The sequence below is a fragment of the Arachis hypogaea genome, chromosome 16 (assembly GCF_003086295.3).
Source record: "Arachis hypogaea cultivar Tifrunner chromosome 16, arahy.Tifrunner.gnm2.J5K5, whole genome shotgun sequence".
In the NCBI taxonomy this organism is placed as follows: Eukaryota; Viridiplantae; Streptophyta; class Magnoliopsida; order Fabales; family Fabaceae; genus Arachis; species Arachis hypogaea.
In genome coordinates, this window is record NC_092051.1 from 11,448,156 (window position 1) to 11,463,539 (window position 15,384).

At 36.8% G+C, this 15,384-nt stretch overlaps 3 protein-coding genes across 5 annotated transcripts; 2 read left to right on the forward strand and 1 right to left on the reverse strand.

Annotated features, from left to right (window-relative positions):
- Nucleotides 1-821: 821 nt before the first annotated feature.
- LOC112756394 (ABC transporter C family member 4) lies at nt 822-8,178 on the forward strand. Of its 3 annotated transcripts, none has more exons than XM_025804984.3 (12): nt 822-1,451; nt 2,289-4,474; nt 4,605-4,925; nt 5,019-5,105; nt 5,196-5,822; nt 5,934-6,098; nt 6,196-6,490; nt 6,574-6,788; nt 6,927-7,232; nt 7,319-7,382; nt 7,465-7,704; nt 7,799-8,178. In XM_025804984.3, the coding sequence occupies exons 2-12, from the start codon at nt 2,372-2,374 to the stop codon at nt 7,897-7,899; spliced, it is 4,524 nt and encodes a 1,507-aa protein (XP_025660769.1). In that variant the 5' UTR covers nt 822-1,451; nt 2,289-2,371; the 3' UTR covers nt 7,900-8,178. The 3 variants fall into 3 exon arrangements, with proteins under 3 accessions (XP_025660769.1, XP_025660770.1, XP_025660771.1); XM_025804985.3 differs by having other exon boundaries at nt 1,150-1,564; XM_025804986.3 differs by lacking the exon at nt 822-1,451 and adding an exon at nt 1,484-2,050.
- A 469-nt stretch (nt 8,179-8,647) lies between these two features.
- Nucleotides 8,648-10,140, forward strand: LOC112756397 (nucleolar protein 16). Its single transcript, XM_025804989.3, has 3 exons — nt 8,648-9,236; nt 9,514-9,635; nt 9,756-10,140. Exons 1-3 carry the CDS (start codon nt 8,912-8,914, stop codon nt 9,870-9,872), a joined length of 564 nt encoding a protein of 187 aa, XP_025660774.1. The 5' UTR covers nt 8,648-8,911; the 3' UTR covers nt 9,873-10,140.
- A 220-nt stretch (nt 10,141-10,360) lies between these two features.
- LOC112756396 (E3 ubiquitin-protein ligase NLA) lies at nt 10,361-13,247 on the reverse strand. The gene is made up of 6 exons (XM_025804987.2): nt 12,806-13,247; nt 12,396-12,640; nt 12,004-12,258; nt 11,369-11,506; nt 10,909-10,967; nt 10,361-10,802 (listed from the first exon to the last, which is right to left on the reverse strand). Exons 1-6 carry the CDS (start codon nt 12,981-12,983, stop codon nt 10,697-10,699), a joined length of 981 nt encoding a protein of 326 aa, XP_025660772.1. The 5' UTR covers nt 12,984-13,247; the 3' UTR covers nt 10,361-10,696.
- Nucleotides 13,248-15,384: the final 2,137 nt, after the last annotated feature.

The window sequence follows — 15,384 nt, forward strand, 5'->3', positions numbered from 1 at the left end:
TATACACCAAAGATATGAGACTCAAATCCGCAATATTTTAATTGAGTATGGAGAGACTATACCATTTAAGTTATTACTCATTGGCATAAGAGAATTGGTGTTATCATTAAATTTTAGTTGGTGCTAATATTATGGAATAGAATAATACCAATATTTCTCCTCTCGATTCTTCCAACAAAGTTTGTAACTTTGTATACACACTCCTTTCCGTCACCTAATTTAAAATCTTGCGTCCAAATTTTTATTTTATCAACAGTATATTATATTTATGGTCATTAAATCAAATTGTATATCAATAATTTCTTGTGATAAAAAAAAAATCAAATAATATCAAATAAGTATTCAATTCACATCCCTTAAGTTTGATAATTGTTTTCACCTTTCAGACTAAGATCCAGTTTGGAGAAACAGTTTAATTAAGTTCTTTTTGAAAAAATAACTTAAATAATAAATGATTATATTAAAAATAGCTTATAAATAAGTTATTTTGTGTTTAGATTTTTAGCTTTAAAAGTGCTTATTTTATAGAAATATGATAAAAAGTAGGAGTATTATGAGAGAAATCATTTTTTTAACTTCTATATAAGCTTCTAAATAGCTTCTTAAAAAGCCGTAATTTGATTTTAAAAATTGTACCAGACATTAATATTACTATTTTTCATAAGTCAAAAATAAAAAAAAAAGTTACTTTTGAAGTTCCAAACGGACCCTAATTATTATAAAGAATACCAACTTTAAATTTTGTAAAGTTTCTCTAAAACCAATAAAAAGAAAAAGATTTCTCACAATAAAAGTAAACATTTTCCCAAATGTGTGGAAACAATGACACCAAGTTTAAGTTTTGAAGAGTTCCTAAATCACAGAAAAACAAAAAAGAAAAAGAAAAAGAGAACGTTGTATGTGGCTCCACTTTGTGAGTGTGACATTCTTAGCGAGCGGATGATCCATGCCAAATAGTAATTGGATGTCAAATATCAATGTATTAGGTCCATTCGTAGAATATCTTATTGTCAAATTAGCTCTCCTCAAAATAAAGAAATTTTAAAAATTAGTGGCCAACAATTTTTATTTATATTAACTAGTAATTTTAATTAACATATACATTCTACTGATATATTTAAGTTTACATAATAATTAACCTTTTATTTTATAGTTTTATAAATCTTTCCCCCGTTATTATTGTGGTATGAGAATTTTGTCTAGAAGGTGTATTAATTAGTTGCGTGGAGAAGCAATTTAAATATGTTGCAGTTTGGCAGAAGCAATAATGATTAATGAAGGTTCAGCACGTGAAGGTGGTGAAGGTGAAAGTGGTGTTAGAGAGAACAATTTTTCCACGTAGTTCCTCCATAGCCACAGACACAGTTACTGGATCCTAACCGAACCGTTTCAATTAAGAGAACTCTTCTTCCATCCCTTTCTGCTTATTTATTACTTGCTAGTTCCCTCAGGTATAAATATGCTTCCCTTTCATTCATTCAAAGCTGCTTCCTTTATTTGCTTTTCTTTTGACTTATGTGCTGGATCTTCCAGAAGCTTCCTCGTTGTTCTTTTCATATGTAATGTAAGTTATTCAAACACTGTATGCTCCCTCTCACAACGATTCCGTTGTGTTCCTAAAAGACATAATTTAAAAAGTACAACTGAGTCGGGTAGTAGTTATTGTTAGTTACTGACTTACTGGTGCTGGTGCAAATAAACCGACTTGAGCCTCAGCAATCACCATTATTTTGTGGTAGGCTACTCAGTGAACTCGTGTAGCACGAGTCACTCCAAGACAAAACGAAGTTCTTGTGGATCACAGCTGGGGAAGGAAGCAAAGTTTGGGGGACCACTGTTTTTGTTTTCCCCTCTTTGGTTTTTACTTTTTAGTACTTTAGGATCTCGGTTTTTGGAAAATCCAGGTGTTTTGAAGTTTGTTAAAAAATGCCTTTTGTTTGGTTGAACAAAAAGGTGCTTTGTTTCACGTGTTGATCAAATAATGGTTTTGCTGTTTAAGTTGATTTTCCATTCCTAAAAAGTTGTTGGTTCTGTCGTGCAAGACTCTTTGGTAATCATTATTATTATTCCTATACCTTTTTTTCTATTTCCAATTCGGATTTCTTACTACTTTTCCCCCCACTTTAACCATGATCTCTGATTTCTCTGCATATATTTAAGAATCCCTTTAAATTGTTGATCAGAATATTTATTATTGCTATAAATTTGCAGCACTTTTGAGCCGTTTATGTCATAGTAGGATTAATTAGTGCAATAAATAACTATGATTATTTGTTCTGTGGTCCTAGGTTGATGAGAATCAAACATATTATAACATAGTAGAGAGGAAAGGACTCATTAGTTCTAAGTTTCTTCAGATTTTGCATAGAACATGTCATCCGCAACAACTGCACCATGGATCACTTCTCTCTCGTGTGCATCTCCAACCTCAGGAGACACTCTACCTCAATGGCTGAGATTCATTTTCCTGTCTCCATGTCCTCAGAGAGCTATGCTATCTGCCATTGATGTCTTACTCTTGCTCATTCTCTTTGTGTTTGCCGTGATCAAGCTCTATTCTAGGTTCACCTCCAATGGCTCCTCCTCCACCAATGGACTCAACAAGCCACTTATCAGAAATAATAACAGACCCTTTGTCTCAGTAACCATATGGTTTAAGCTAACTTTAGCTGCAACTTCTGTTCTGGCCTTATTGTACACCATTGCTTGTGTTCTGGTATTTACCAGTTCAACTGAGATTCCATGGAAGCAAGTTGATGGAATGTTTTGGTTAGTCCAGGCCATAACACAATTAATACTTGCAGTGTTAATCATCCATGAGAAAAGATTCCAAGCTGTAACTCATCCTCTTACACTTCGATTTTATTGGATTGTGTATTTTATTATTACTTGCTTGTTTGTGGCTTCTGGGATTATACGTTTGGTCTCTGTGGATGTGGATGGAACCAAAGAGTTCATCTTCAAGGTGGATGACATAGCTTCTTTCATATCCCTGCCTCTGTCGCTGTTTCTTCTCTTTGTCGCAGTCAAAGGGTCCACTGGCATTATGTCCAATGAGGAAATACAACCACTTATTGATGAGGAAACTAAGCTATATGATGATACTCTGGAAAAATCTAGAGTCACTGAATTTGCTTCGGCTTCTATAGTATCCAAGGCATTTTGGATTTGGATAAACCCCTTGTTGAGTAAAGGGTACAAGTCCCCATTGAAGATTGATGAGATTCCAACCCTTTCACCTGAGCATAGAGCTGAGAGGATGTCTGTTATCTTTGAATCAAAATGGCCAAAATCAAATGAAAGGACGAAGCATCCGGTTCGAGTCACATTGATCCGGTGCTTCTGGAGGGAATTGGCCTTCACCGCATTCCTTGCTGTTGTTAGGGTCTGTGTCATGTTTGTGGGTCCAATTCTCATACAAAGCTTTGTTGATTTCACTTCAGGGAAGAGAAGTTCTGTTTATGAAGGGTACTACCTAGTGTTGATCCTCCTTGTTGCTAAGTTTGTGGAAGTTTTAACCACTCATCATTTCAACTTCAATTCTCAGAAGCTTGGGATGCTTATCCGATGCACACTCATCACTTCTCTGTACAAGAAGGGCCTCAAGCTTTCTTGCTCCTCAAGGCAAGATCATGGTGTTGGGACTATTGTGAATTACATGGCTGTTGATGCTCAACAACTCTCTGATATGATGCTTCAGTTGCATTCCGTGTGGGTGACTCCGCTTCAAGTCACTGTTGCCTTGTTTCTACTTTATAATGCTTTGGGTGCCTCTGTAGTTACAGCCTTACTTGGTCTTCTTGGTGTTCTTGCATTTGTTGTGGTTGGCACAAAGAGAAACAACCGTTTTCAATTCAATGTGATGAAGAATCGCGACTCGAGAATGAAAGCAATGAATGAGATGCTTAACTACATGCGTGTGATCAAGTTCCAGGCTTGGGAGGAGCATTTCAATGGGAGAATCATGGGGTTCCGTGAGTCAGAGTTTGAGTGGTTGTCCAAGTTCATGTTCTCGATTTGTGGCAACATTGTTGTGATGTGGAGCACACCATTGCTGATATCAACTCTGACATTTGGCACAGCTATTTTGCTTGGAGTTCGCCTCGACGCAGCCACAGTTTTCACCACAACAACAATATTTAAGATCTTGCAGGAACCAATTAGGACGTTTCCACAGTCCATGATATCTCTTTCACAAGCAATGATATCACTGGGAAGGCTAGACAGATACATGTTGAGCAGGGAATTGTCGAATGATTCGGTCGAAAGAGAGGAAGGCTGCAGTGGACACACTGCTGTTGAGGTCTGTGATGGGACCTTCAGCTGGGATGATGACAGCCTACAGCATGACTTGAAGGATATCAATTTGGAGATCAGAAAAGGGGATCTTACAGCAATTGTTGGGACTGTAGGGTCTGGAAAGTCATCTCTCTTGGCATCAATTCTTGGTGAAATGCGCAAAGTTTCTGGAAAGGTATGATTTCTAGTTGAGGGTTGAGAAATTTGTAGGCATTTTCTATTATCTTATGTTTTTTTTTTTCATTATCTGATCTATGTAGCCAACCTCACATGTGTCAAATTGTAATGCTATGTTGGTGTTGCAGGTTCGGGTTTGTGGAAGTACTGCTTATGTTGCACAGACATCTTGGATTCAGAATGGGACCATTGAGGAAAACATTCTCTTTGGTATGCCAATGAACAGACAAAAGTACAATGAAGTCATCAGGGTTTGTTGCTTGGAGAAAGATTTGGAAATGATGGAGTTTGGGGATCAGACTGAGATTGGAGAGCGTGGCATCAACCTCAGTGGTGGACAGAAGCAGCGCATACAACTCGCCAGGGCTGTGTACCAAGACTGTGATATCTATCTTCTTGATGATGTCTTTAGTGCTGTTGATGCTCACACTGGTTCTGAAATATTTAAGGTAGTTATTTAGTAATGTTTTTGTTGTATTGAAATATTCTTTGTTAATTAAGATTTTATCTTAATCCCACTTCAATGGTTGTCTTTTATTCAGGAATGTGTGAGGGGGGCTTTAAAAGGCAAGACTGTAGTCCTTGTAACACACCAAGTAGATTTTCTACATAATGTGGATCTTATATTGGTGAGTCTCTTCTTTGCATCCATTAATGTTCCATTGCATCTGTTTTGAATCTTGATTTGACTTCGAGAGTGATCCAAATGCTTGTTAAAGGTCATGAAAGATGGAATGATAGTCCAAGCAGGAAAGTATGATGATATACTTGATTCTGGACTGGATTTCAAAGCTTTGGTTGTTGCACACGAAACCTCCATGGAAATAGTAGAGCAAGGCTCAACTACTGTCGGCGAAAGCCTGAATAGTCCATCGAAATCTCCAACACCTTCTGGTCACAGAGGAGCCAATGGTGAGAGCAATTCTCTTGATCAGCCAAAGTCTGGCAATGAAAGTTCTAAACTGATAAAAGAAGAGGAAAGGGAAACAGGCAAAGTTAGCTTGCATATGTACAAACTCTACTGCACTGAGGCTTTTGGGTGGTGGGGCATTACAGGAATATTGATTCTTTCTTTGCTATGGCAAGCATCTTTGATGGCAAGTGATTATTGGCTAGCATATGAAACATCAGAAGAACGTGCTCAAGTGTTCAACCCTTCTCTGTTTATTTCCATCTATGCAATCATCTCTCTTGTTTCAGTTTTTTTGGTAGTTATAAGATCCTACTCATACACATTCATGGGGCTAAAGACGGCACAACTTTTCTTCACTCAAATTCTTCACAGCATCCTTCATGCACCCATGTCTTTCTTTGACACTACACCATCAGGAAGAATTCTTAGTAGGGTAAGAACTTCAGCACCAAATTACATAGGTTATTTATCTTAAATTGTTAAGCAAGCACATGCTTATAAGTTATGGTAACAATTTTAATTTCTTTTTGTTCAACTTCTGCAGGCATCCACTGATCAGACCAATGTTGATGTTCTTCTTCCCTTGTTTCTTGGAATTGTCATTGCCATGTACATTACAGTGCTCAGCATCTTCATCATCACCTGTCAAAATTCATGGCCAACAGCATTCTTGTTGATTCCTCTTGTTTGGTTGAACATATGGTACCGGGTATGAATATAATTACCTTGTTTTGTTGGCTTACATTGCATTGACTAACATGCATATCTTGTTAACATTTTCCATTTTTTTTTCTGGGGCCTTACAGGGTTATTTTCTTGCTTCATCTCGCGAGTTAACTCGACTGGATCAAATTACCAAAGCACCTGTTATTCATCACTTCTCGGAAAGCATTTCAGGGGTCATGACAGTCCGAGCATTCAGAAAGCAGAAGAGATTCACCGAAGAGAATGTTAAAAGGGTGAATGCTAATTTAAGAATGGATTTCCACAACTATAGTTCCAATGAGTGGTTGGGATTCCGCTTAGAATTGCTTGGAAGCTTGGTTTTCTGCATTTCAGCCATGTTCATGATCCTCTTACCAAGCAATATCATAAAGCCAGGTAAGCCAAAACCTCTTAAAGTTCATTTTGCCTTTTGGTGACCCTTGACATAAAAACTAACTGCATTTTTCTGTTTCATGTAGAAAATGTTGGTTTATCTCTTTCTTATGGTTTGTCATTGAATGCTGTCTTGTTCTGGGCTGTGTACATGAGCTGCTTCATTGAGAACAAAATGGTATCTGTTGAGAGGATAAAACAGTTTACAAATATTCCATCAGAACCGGCATGGATTATTAAGGATCGTTTGCCTCCTTCAAATTGGCCAGGTCAAGGCAATGTTGATATTAAAGACTTGCAGGTAACAAACAAGAATTTTAGCCAAATTGATTAATATATCCTATGATGAAATGAAATATGTTGCATTCTAGTTTTCTTCCCTATGCATTGATCAACACTGATTGTACTTTGTTGTGATGACTGAACTTTTGGAAAACAGGTCCGGTATCGTCCGAACACTCCTCTAGTTCTCAAGGGCATTACTTTAAGCATTTATGGAGGAGAAAAGATTGGTGTTGTAGGCCGCACTGGAAGTGGAAAATCAACTCTGATTCAAGTTTTCTTCAGGCTGGTGGAACCTTCAGGAGGCAAAATAATTATTGATGGCATTGACATATCAGTGTTGGGGCTTCATGATCTTAGATCTCGCTTTGGTATCATCCCTCAGGAGCCTGTCCTTTTCGAAGGAACTGTCAGAAGCAATATTGATCCAACTGGACAGTACACAGATGAAGATATATGGAAGGTAAAACACACACCATTATGTCTGGTTTGGTTCTATCCTTATGTGGCCTAAAATTCATGTTAAACTAAGTTTCTATATTGTTGTAGAGTTTGGAAAGGTGTCAACTAAAAGAGGCAGTGTCTGCTAAGCCTGAAAAGCTTGACTCTTTAGGTACATTTTGCTTGAACTGCTTGAAATTCATCATTTTACATTTGTACTAATGGGAATAATGCTCTTGTTCTTGACCTATCAGTGGTAGATAATGGAGAGAATTGGAGTGTGGGGCAGAGGCAGTTGCTTTGTTTGGGGCGAGTTATGCTTAAGCAAAGCCGGCTCTTGTTTATGGACGAAGCAACGGCTTCTGTTGATTCGCAAACTGATGGTGTGATTCAGAAGATCATAAGAGAGGACTTTGCAGCATGTACCATCATCAGCATTGCTCACAGAATACCTACAGTCATGGACTGTGATAGAGTTTTAGTTGTAGATGCAGGTATCAAAATATGCACTCTCTTTGATTCCTTCATCTTGGACCTTTATGTTAATGTACTATAGTCTTAATGTTGTTCATGTTATGCTTGTGATAGGGAGAGCAAAAGAATTTGATAAGCCTTCAAACTTGCTTCAAAGGCCATCTCTGTTTGGAGCATTGGTTCACGAGTATGCTAGCCGTTCCACAGGACTATAAGAAAACCACCTCTCATATATATGTTTGGCCTCAAAATAAAAAAGTATGGATAATTCTTTTGGTTGAACATGGGAAGAACCATGTGAAGGAAATGGGTAATTCTTTTTTGCCACAGAAAATTGGCAAAAGGCATGTGGAGATTTATTCAATATTTTGCAAAATTGTATCAGGTAGTAATAGGTGGCATATTCTGATGACTAGTACCATTGATGATGTTGAATGGAACTTTCAATTTATTAATATGACGACTCCACAATAAAACCGATTGTTATCATGTTATGTTCATTTAGCAAGCATACCTCTTGCTTTAAATACTTCTAAAAATTGAGAAAATGTGCATTTTGATGTAACTAAATACAATGGAATCCAGGCACAAAAATACTACTAATCTTTTTCAGGCAAATGACACCATATTGAAGCATACTCATCTAGCAAATTTGCTTATTTCTTTTTCGCTAATCATGTGCCTTCAATCATATGTAATGAGAGGATCACAGCACACAATAAATGTTTTGATTTTTTGTTGATTAAAAAAATTAATTTTCTAATTAGACTTAAAATTTAATTTTCATGTACCATGTTTGTGGAATGGAGTTTTTATACATATATTCAATCATGGATTATCATATCACAAAAAAAAAATTACTTAAAAAATTATCTAAACAAGTGAAATTAGATTATGATTAGATGGTCGTGTATTGGAATATTAAAATTAAACTCTTATATTCAAAAAAAGAAAAGAAAAATTAAAGAGATATTAGTTTCCAAATTAGATGACAAGAAAAATATGAACCATTTATTGATGCTAAATAATGCTATAGCGTGGAACTTCTGAGCGAACGACACCGTTTTGATATCTGAAAATCAAAATGGAATTTTGATACACGTGTGCCCTAAACCCCTCACATCGCGATAAACCCTTGCCTTGCACCTTCCTCCGTAAGCTGCACCCAAATTTGTGGTTCTTCATCAAATCTAGTTCACACTTCACTGACGGAGAAAAAGAGAGAGGATGGGAAGGTCGCGAAGAAAGTACAAGCAATCTCGTACGAAGGTTAGAATAGGGTTGCCGAAGAAGAAACCGCGGGTTTTCAAGCCGGCGTTTTCCGTTCCATCGAAGCTGGCAGAGTCAGTGGCAGACCTCGACCCCACCTGGGACGACCAGGGAACTGTAACTCAGAACTACAAGTCCTTCGGTGTCGTCTCCAACCCTAATTTGCTCAGCACCGAATATCGCACTCCCCAACTCGTCGACACCGAGTCGCTTCAGGATCCACCTCCCCCCGGCGACGACTACTCCGCCCTTGACGATTCCGGCAGTGACCTCGAAGAAGACGGTAACTCACTCCCTTTCTATCTTTGAATTTTCTTCTGATTTTTTAGCTCTGATGTGCTTTAATTAATTGGCTTCCTTCTCTAATAAATTATGAAATGTTAATTAGTTTAGCTAGTTCTTGTAATTGAGCCTTGAACCCTTGATTGATAGTTTTGTTCCAATAATACCCAGGGCATTTATATTAGTCTAAATTTCTTTTATCAAGGTACATGTAACACGTATTTTAATTTTCACTTAGGAAGATGGGTCTTTTTTATATATCTTTTTGGTTCATGTAGATTTGAAGTCAGCTCTAGGAAAGAAGAGGAGAGATGGTAGGGGTGCTCTTCCTCAACCTTTGACTGCGATTCAGCGCGTTCATATCAGCCGGCTGGTTGATAAATATGGAGATGATTACAAGGTTTGATATTGCTTTGTATTTTCAGGACTCTCAAATTATGAGATTAATGCTTAAATTACATGTTTGTGGTTACAAAAAATTGTGAGATGGGTGCTTATATGTGTGTCATCTTTTTTGCAGAGTATGCTCATGGATATAAAGCTAAACCCCATGCAGCATTCAGTTGCAACTTTAGAGAAGCTATGCAAGAGGTATCATATGCATAAAAACAAGAATCCCCTTATTTTGAGCAAGTGAAATATGCCATACTGAAGGTTGTAATTTTGATCTATGGATGTTGGTAATTTTGCGACACTGAGGATGTATTTTTCATCTTTTACATTACATGTACTTACTGACACACTTCGAAACGAAACAAGTTTGATCATTAGGAAATCCTGTTACTGCTTGCAAATTTATTCATGGTATATGGGTGTAAAAGTTGCTTTAAAACGAGTTTGATCATTGAGACCTTATGTGAACTATTAAATTCTTCACTAATGATATCTAATGACTCGACATGAAAGGCTGCTGTTATTGTTTGATGTTAAATATCACCTTGTTCTGTCTCTCGTCCTATCATCGAGTGTGAACAAAAGAGAAAAGGATTATGCGCGAAGGAAAGCAAAATTTATGTTTTGGTGCATGTCCCTTTCTTTGCTTCCCTCATATTCATATACAGAGTTTTCAAGGTAGCATTCATGTAATTGCCCGTGAATCACGGAAATTGATTATGCACGAAACTATTTACGAAGACTGGTTATTATCTTATCCAATATCCAGTTAGGCTACAGCTTCTTATACAATTTACGGACAGAAAAGAAACAAAGAGAAAAAGGGAATCGGCTTCTATCTCATAACTGAATTCCCGTTTTTTTGCTTGAAAATTTATGTCACAAGGAAACACCCCTTTCTTATTAGTGATACTGACAAAGAACCCCTTCTTGAGAAGTAACACCAGCTTACAAGCGGTTTTAACAAACACGATACAGAATGTTATACACAAACCATATATCAACAAATGTGTATTCACATTTAAGCTTTGACCGCAGAAACTGAGATGGCTTCTTGACTCGTTTTGCTTAGACACCTACGAATAACCTGCATTGCGATTCCCAGTGTTCCTTTATCTGTTTAAGCCTCTCTACCCTTTCTGATTGAGCCCTTTCCTCCCAGTATTTCTGGCAGCTGTACAAGTATTTCAAACATTAGCTTATTAATAGAGTTACAAAGGATACACTGTAAGCACTCCTCCAAAATTTAAACTTTAATAATGGAACAAATAGGATCATACTTTCGGCCCAACAGTATATTTAGTTCTTCCAAGCGCACAGCTTCTTCATACACTCCACTCTGCAATATGAAAAGAAATCTTAGCATAAGCTCTATTGTCAGTGTAACAGACATCTAATCTATTATCCAAAAAAGTGGTTGACTTAGTTGCTCACGATATCAAAAGCCATAGAAACCTTGACAAGAAAGAACAATGAAACTCAATTCATCAGATAAAAAAAATGCTTTTCCGCCTAAAGGCAAATGAAGCATGGAATAACATCCTTATCATGTGTGTTTGATATTACAATGTGTTTCATAGTCCATTAAATCATGGTTGAGTATCCATTGCACCTCTTAAACATAAGTTTTGGATGCAATAATCAGAACGGACACTCGGTTTTACATTTCATTCCAAGCAAAGGAGTTGCAGGAGAGCTTGCAAATTGCAATACAAATATGATATCTGATAAGGGGGTTACCTCTCGGCACAAAGGACATTTTTTCTTAGAATCGGATGCCTTAATTCCATCAACAATAGATACTGATGCAGCAGAGCAAGCACAAATATAGCAGAATATGTGGCCACAGGTTAGAGAAACTGGATCAAACACTGTGTCCTGTCATTGAGGAACAAGAGGGGATCAATATTGTTGATGTACTCCAAATATTCAGAAGATAAAATTGAAAGTTAAATTCTTTAGAGCTATAGATTCAAAAATTATTAGATACTATTAGGGGTCTGTTTACTTCTTATTTTCAATGATAGTACTTTTCGTTTCCAGGCTAAAAGGTTTTTTTATTTTCATTCTTTTCTAGTTTTCTTCACAAAGTTCTAAAAACAGAAAACAGTATGAAATCATACAGAAAACAGTTTATGAATTCTGAGGTAGTATCTTCTACATTTTGGTGAAAGCTAAAGTTTTTCCTTCGGTTTAAAATCCTGACCCAATCTCTAACTTGACTAGATCTATTTGCATGACTGCATCCAAGCAATAGTAATCTATAAATAAATAACTACAGTGGGACTGCAATCTGAATGAAGATACTCCGTATGTGAATAAAACACACAAATTTAGTTCCAATACACCCAACAAATAATAATGAGTTAACTTACCAGGCATATAGAACAAGTCAAGTCTATATCAATTTTGATGGAATCAAGTAGCTCACAAGTGAGTGCTGGTTTTCCATCCTTAAATGAGAGAGAACATCCATCAAAGAAAGCATGTGCCTTCCTAGACTGGACCTTAGTTTCCCTCAGATTGATGTGGAAGGCCATAAGCTCACAAAGCCAAGGACTTTGCAGAATTTCCTTGTGCATACTCTGGACCTGTGACTTGAACATTTGTCCTTGCCTGGAATAATGAACCTGCATGCAGTGACAAATACAATTGAATTAAATAAGTAATAATCATATACAAATTAAAGAATTAATTAACACGCCTCATAATAATTTTTCACCTGAATTGTCCAAACTCCAAACATAACAAGCAAAAAGGGCAATACCTTATCATATTTCTTCAGTATTTTTCTGATTGCAACAGCGTTTATGAGTGCATAAGTAACAAGGTCTTTTCCTTCTTGAATGAGAGCGTTGTGGCTCCCTTGTGATTTGCCTTTGAACCAGAAGAAGTACTTTCTGAAACCAGAAGCGAGGTGCAGGTCCAGCAATTTCTGAGCCCGCTGGTTGAAGCAGCCTACTATGGCTGACATTTCAGTGAGAAGCGAAGGGAAGAAGGTTCCATCGCACACTGAATGAAAAACATTCACAGCACAATTAATTCATAATCACAACTAAAGCTCAACATGCAATCAATTTGGTGTATGGAAAACAAAGAATAGGTCATGCATGTGATTGAATTGAAGGCAAAAGTTAAGGGGAAAAAAAAGAGAGAGATTTTGAATAGAAAAGTGACCTGGGCATTGATCTGGGCAGGTGTTGAGTGGAAGAGAAGAAGATGATCGAGATGATGATGATGTTGAGTGTCGTCGGGAGCAGCGCTTCAACATCTTCTTGAGCTTCTTGAAGCCAACAACAGGAAGCTTCTTCTCCTGGCCTTGCATGTACTCCTGGTATCTCTTGCAGAACTTCATGATCTCTTCTTCTTCTTCTTCTTCGTCCTTTCTGCAAACATGTATTGTGCATGCCTTGTCTTGGTGTGCGTGGGTTCGGCTTCTTATATGAGAAAGTGAAGGTGAAAGCGCAACAAAAGCATCTGAATTGAGATATCAGATTTGAGTGTGTTGGCAATGGCAGCGATTTGGAGTGGTTAACGTGTACAAATCATAAACTCAGAAAGTGACACTTTGCTTTTGCTCCTTCTCTCTCTCTCTCTCTCTCTCTCTCTCTCTCTATATATATATATATATATATATATATATATATATACACAAAAAGTCAGCTTGTATTTATCTTTGTTTCCCCCTTAAATTCACAGATTGAGGGAATTACTTACTCACCACTCCTTCCAAAATAATAATAATGATGTTCCTTTAAAAAAATTACTACTTGATATTAGAATATTATTTAAATTTAAATTTTAATTAGTACAAATTACCTATACAATACTTTCTTAATCATGTCAGTTTTGACTTTTGACGAAGTCGTAGTGCATAAGTGATTTCCTCACCCATAAATAGGATTTTTTTATTTTAATAAATAAATTAATTATAATAATTACTGAAATAAATAATTTAAAAAATATTTATCGAAATAAATACTTCTCTTATATCTTGTTTACAATAATTTTGCACGTATTTCGTTTATCAAATAAGTACGTGTATTTTTTCATTTTTTTGTATATCTCGTTTATAGTAATGAAAAAATTTTAAATTAAATTGTAGATCGAATTAGATTGGTTTAAATTTAAAAAATAAAAAATTCAAGTTCTATGAATAAGTGGGAAGCGTGAAGTTGATGGATAAATAAAATAGAGAAAAGTGGGGAGATAACCGTTTTAATTGTTTGTTAGTAAGATAAATAAAACAGAGAAAGGATGGAGATAAGCCTCAATGTAGTCCCTGAAGTTGCACTCGAGCCTCATAGTAGTCCCTGAACTTAAAAGTTTCTCAGAGTCATCCCCGAACTTGCACTCCGGGACTCAAAATGGTCCTTCCGGCAATTTCAGCACACGTGGCGCAACCGGAAAGCTTAGCTGGCAGCGTTGGTGACATGTGGGACTCACAACGGCTAGCTGGTGTGGTAGAGTAAACTCTTCCGACTCAATTTGGTCCCTCAGGTGAAGTTAAAATCCTAATCCCCTTTTTTGAAGGCCATATTGTTCACTCTGCTGTCTCCTCATCGGTGCTGTGTTCTTCTGTTCCCCCTCTCTGAAGCCCGAAGGTTATGGCTAGCACGAGTAATGCAGCTGGGAGCTCGAACAACCCACGATCGTTTGGAAGCATCATGAGGAGAATGAACAGAAACAGAGAAGCTCGTTTGCCAGAATGGTATGCCTGCGGGTCGAGACCGGTGCTGCGGTGGTTAGGGACGGATTCTAATCCAGGGAGACCGTTCCTGGGTTGCCCAAACTACAATGTAAGTATTATTGTTGTTGATTGCTGTATTTATGGATATAAATTTTGCTGATTGAATTTTCTTTGATGTACAGACTGTGGGTAAGAAATGGTGTGAATTGTTTATGTGGGTTGATAAAGTTTTGAAAGATGCCATGCCATGTGACGATAGAACAAGACATTCAGTTGATGATGAAGAATGGAAGATGAAGATGGCTTGGAAATTTGGTAAATTAGAAGCTGAAATTAGGGTTCTAAAAATGGAGGGAATTTTGATGTTTGTGTTCATGCTGCTGATTGTAATTGGTGTTCTTGTATTAAAGCTGGATAGACAGCAGAGTCAACTGTATCTAGCAAAAAACAAATGACATGCATGTTATATGCATTCCTTGTTCATATACTTGTTCCTATCCTTTTGTTTGAAAGAAATGGAAATTAAAGTGTTTGATTATATGCATACTTTTGTTCCTGGACTTCTTTTCAATGAAATAGAAATGGACATGATTTGAACTACTCTTAAGTTTGTAACAGAGGATACGATATAAACAAAAGGCTGAGAAAACTCAATTCAATAAAGTCATAATTCATAATTCATACTGGTAATGTTTGACTAAAAAAAGACACAATATAGAGCCAAAACACTAAGTATATCAAAGTTGTTGACATATTGATCTGATAAAATTCAAATTCTAAAATTCCCAACACTGGGACAATGTTTTAGGCATTGTAAACAACATCAGCAAAATAGATAAAAAAAAACAGCCTGTTTTTCCTAAACATAATCATCTTAATCTTTATTTTTTGTGTCTGGGTGCCTTGAATTCAGGGTTGGACACAAACTTCATGAAATTTGCAAGCTTTGTAGCAGTTCCCTGTGTTGCACCTTGCATAGGGCCACTTGTTCAAATACTCCCAAGTTTCCTTATTAACCCTTTCAATCTTTTTGATGATATCAAGGAAGCCATCTTGGCTAGTACAC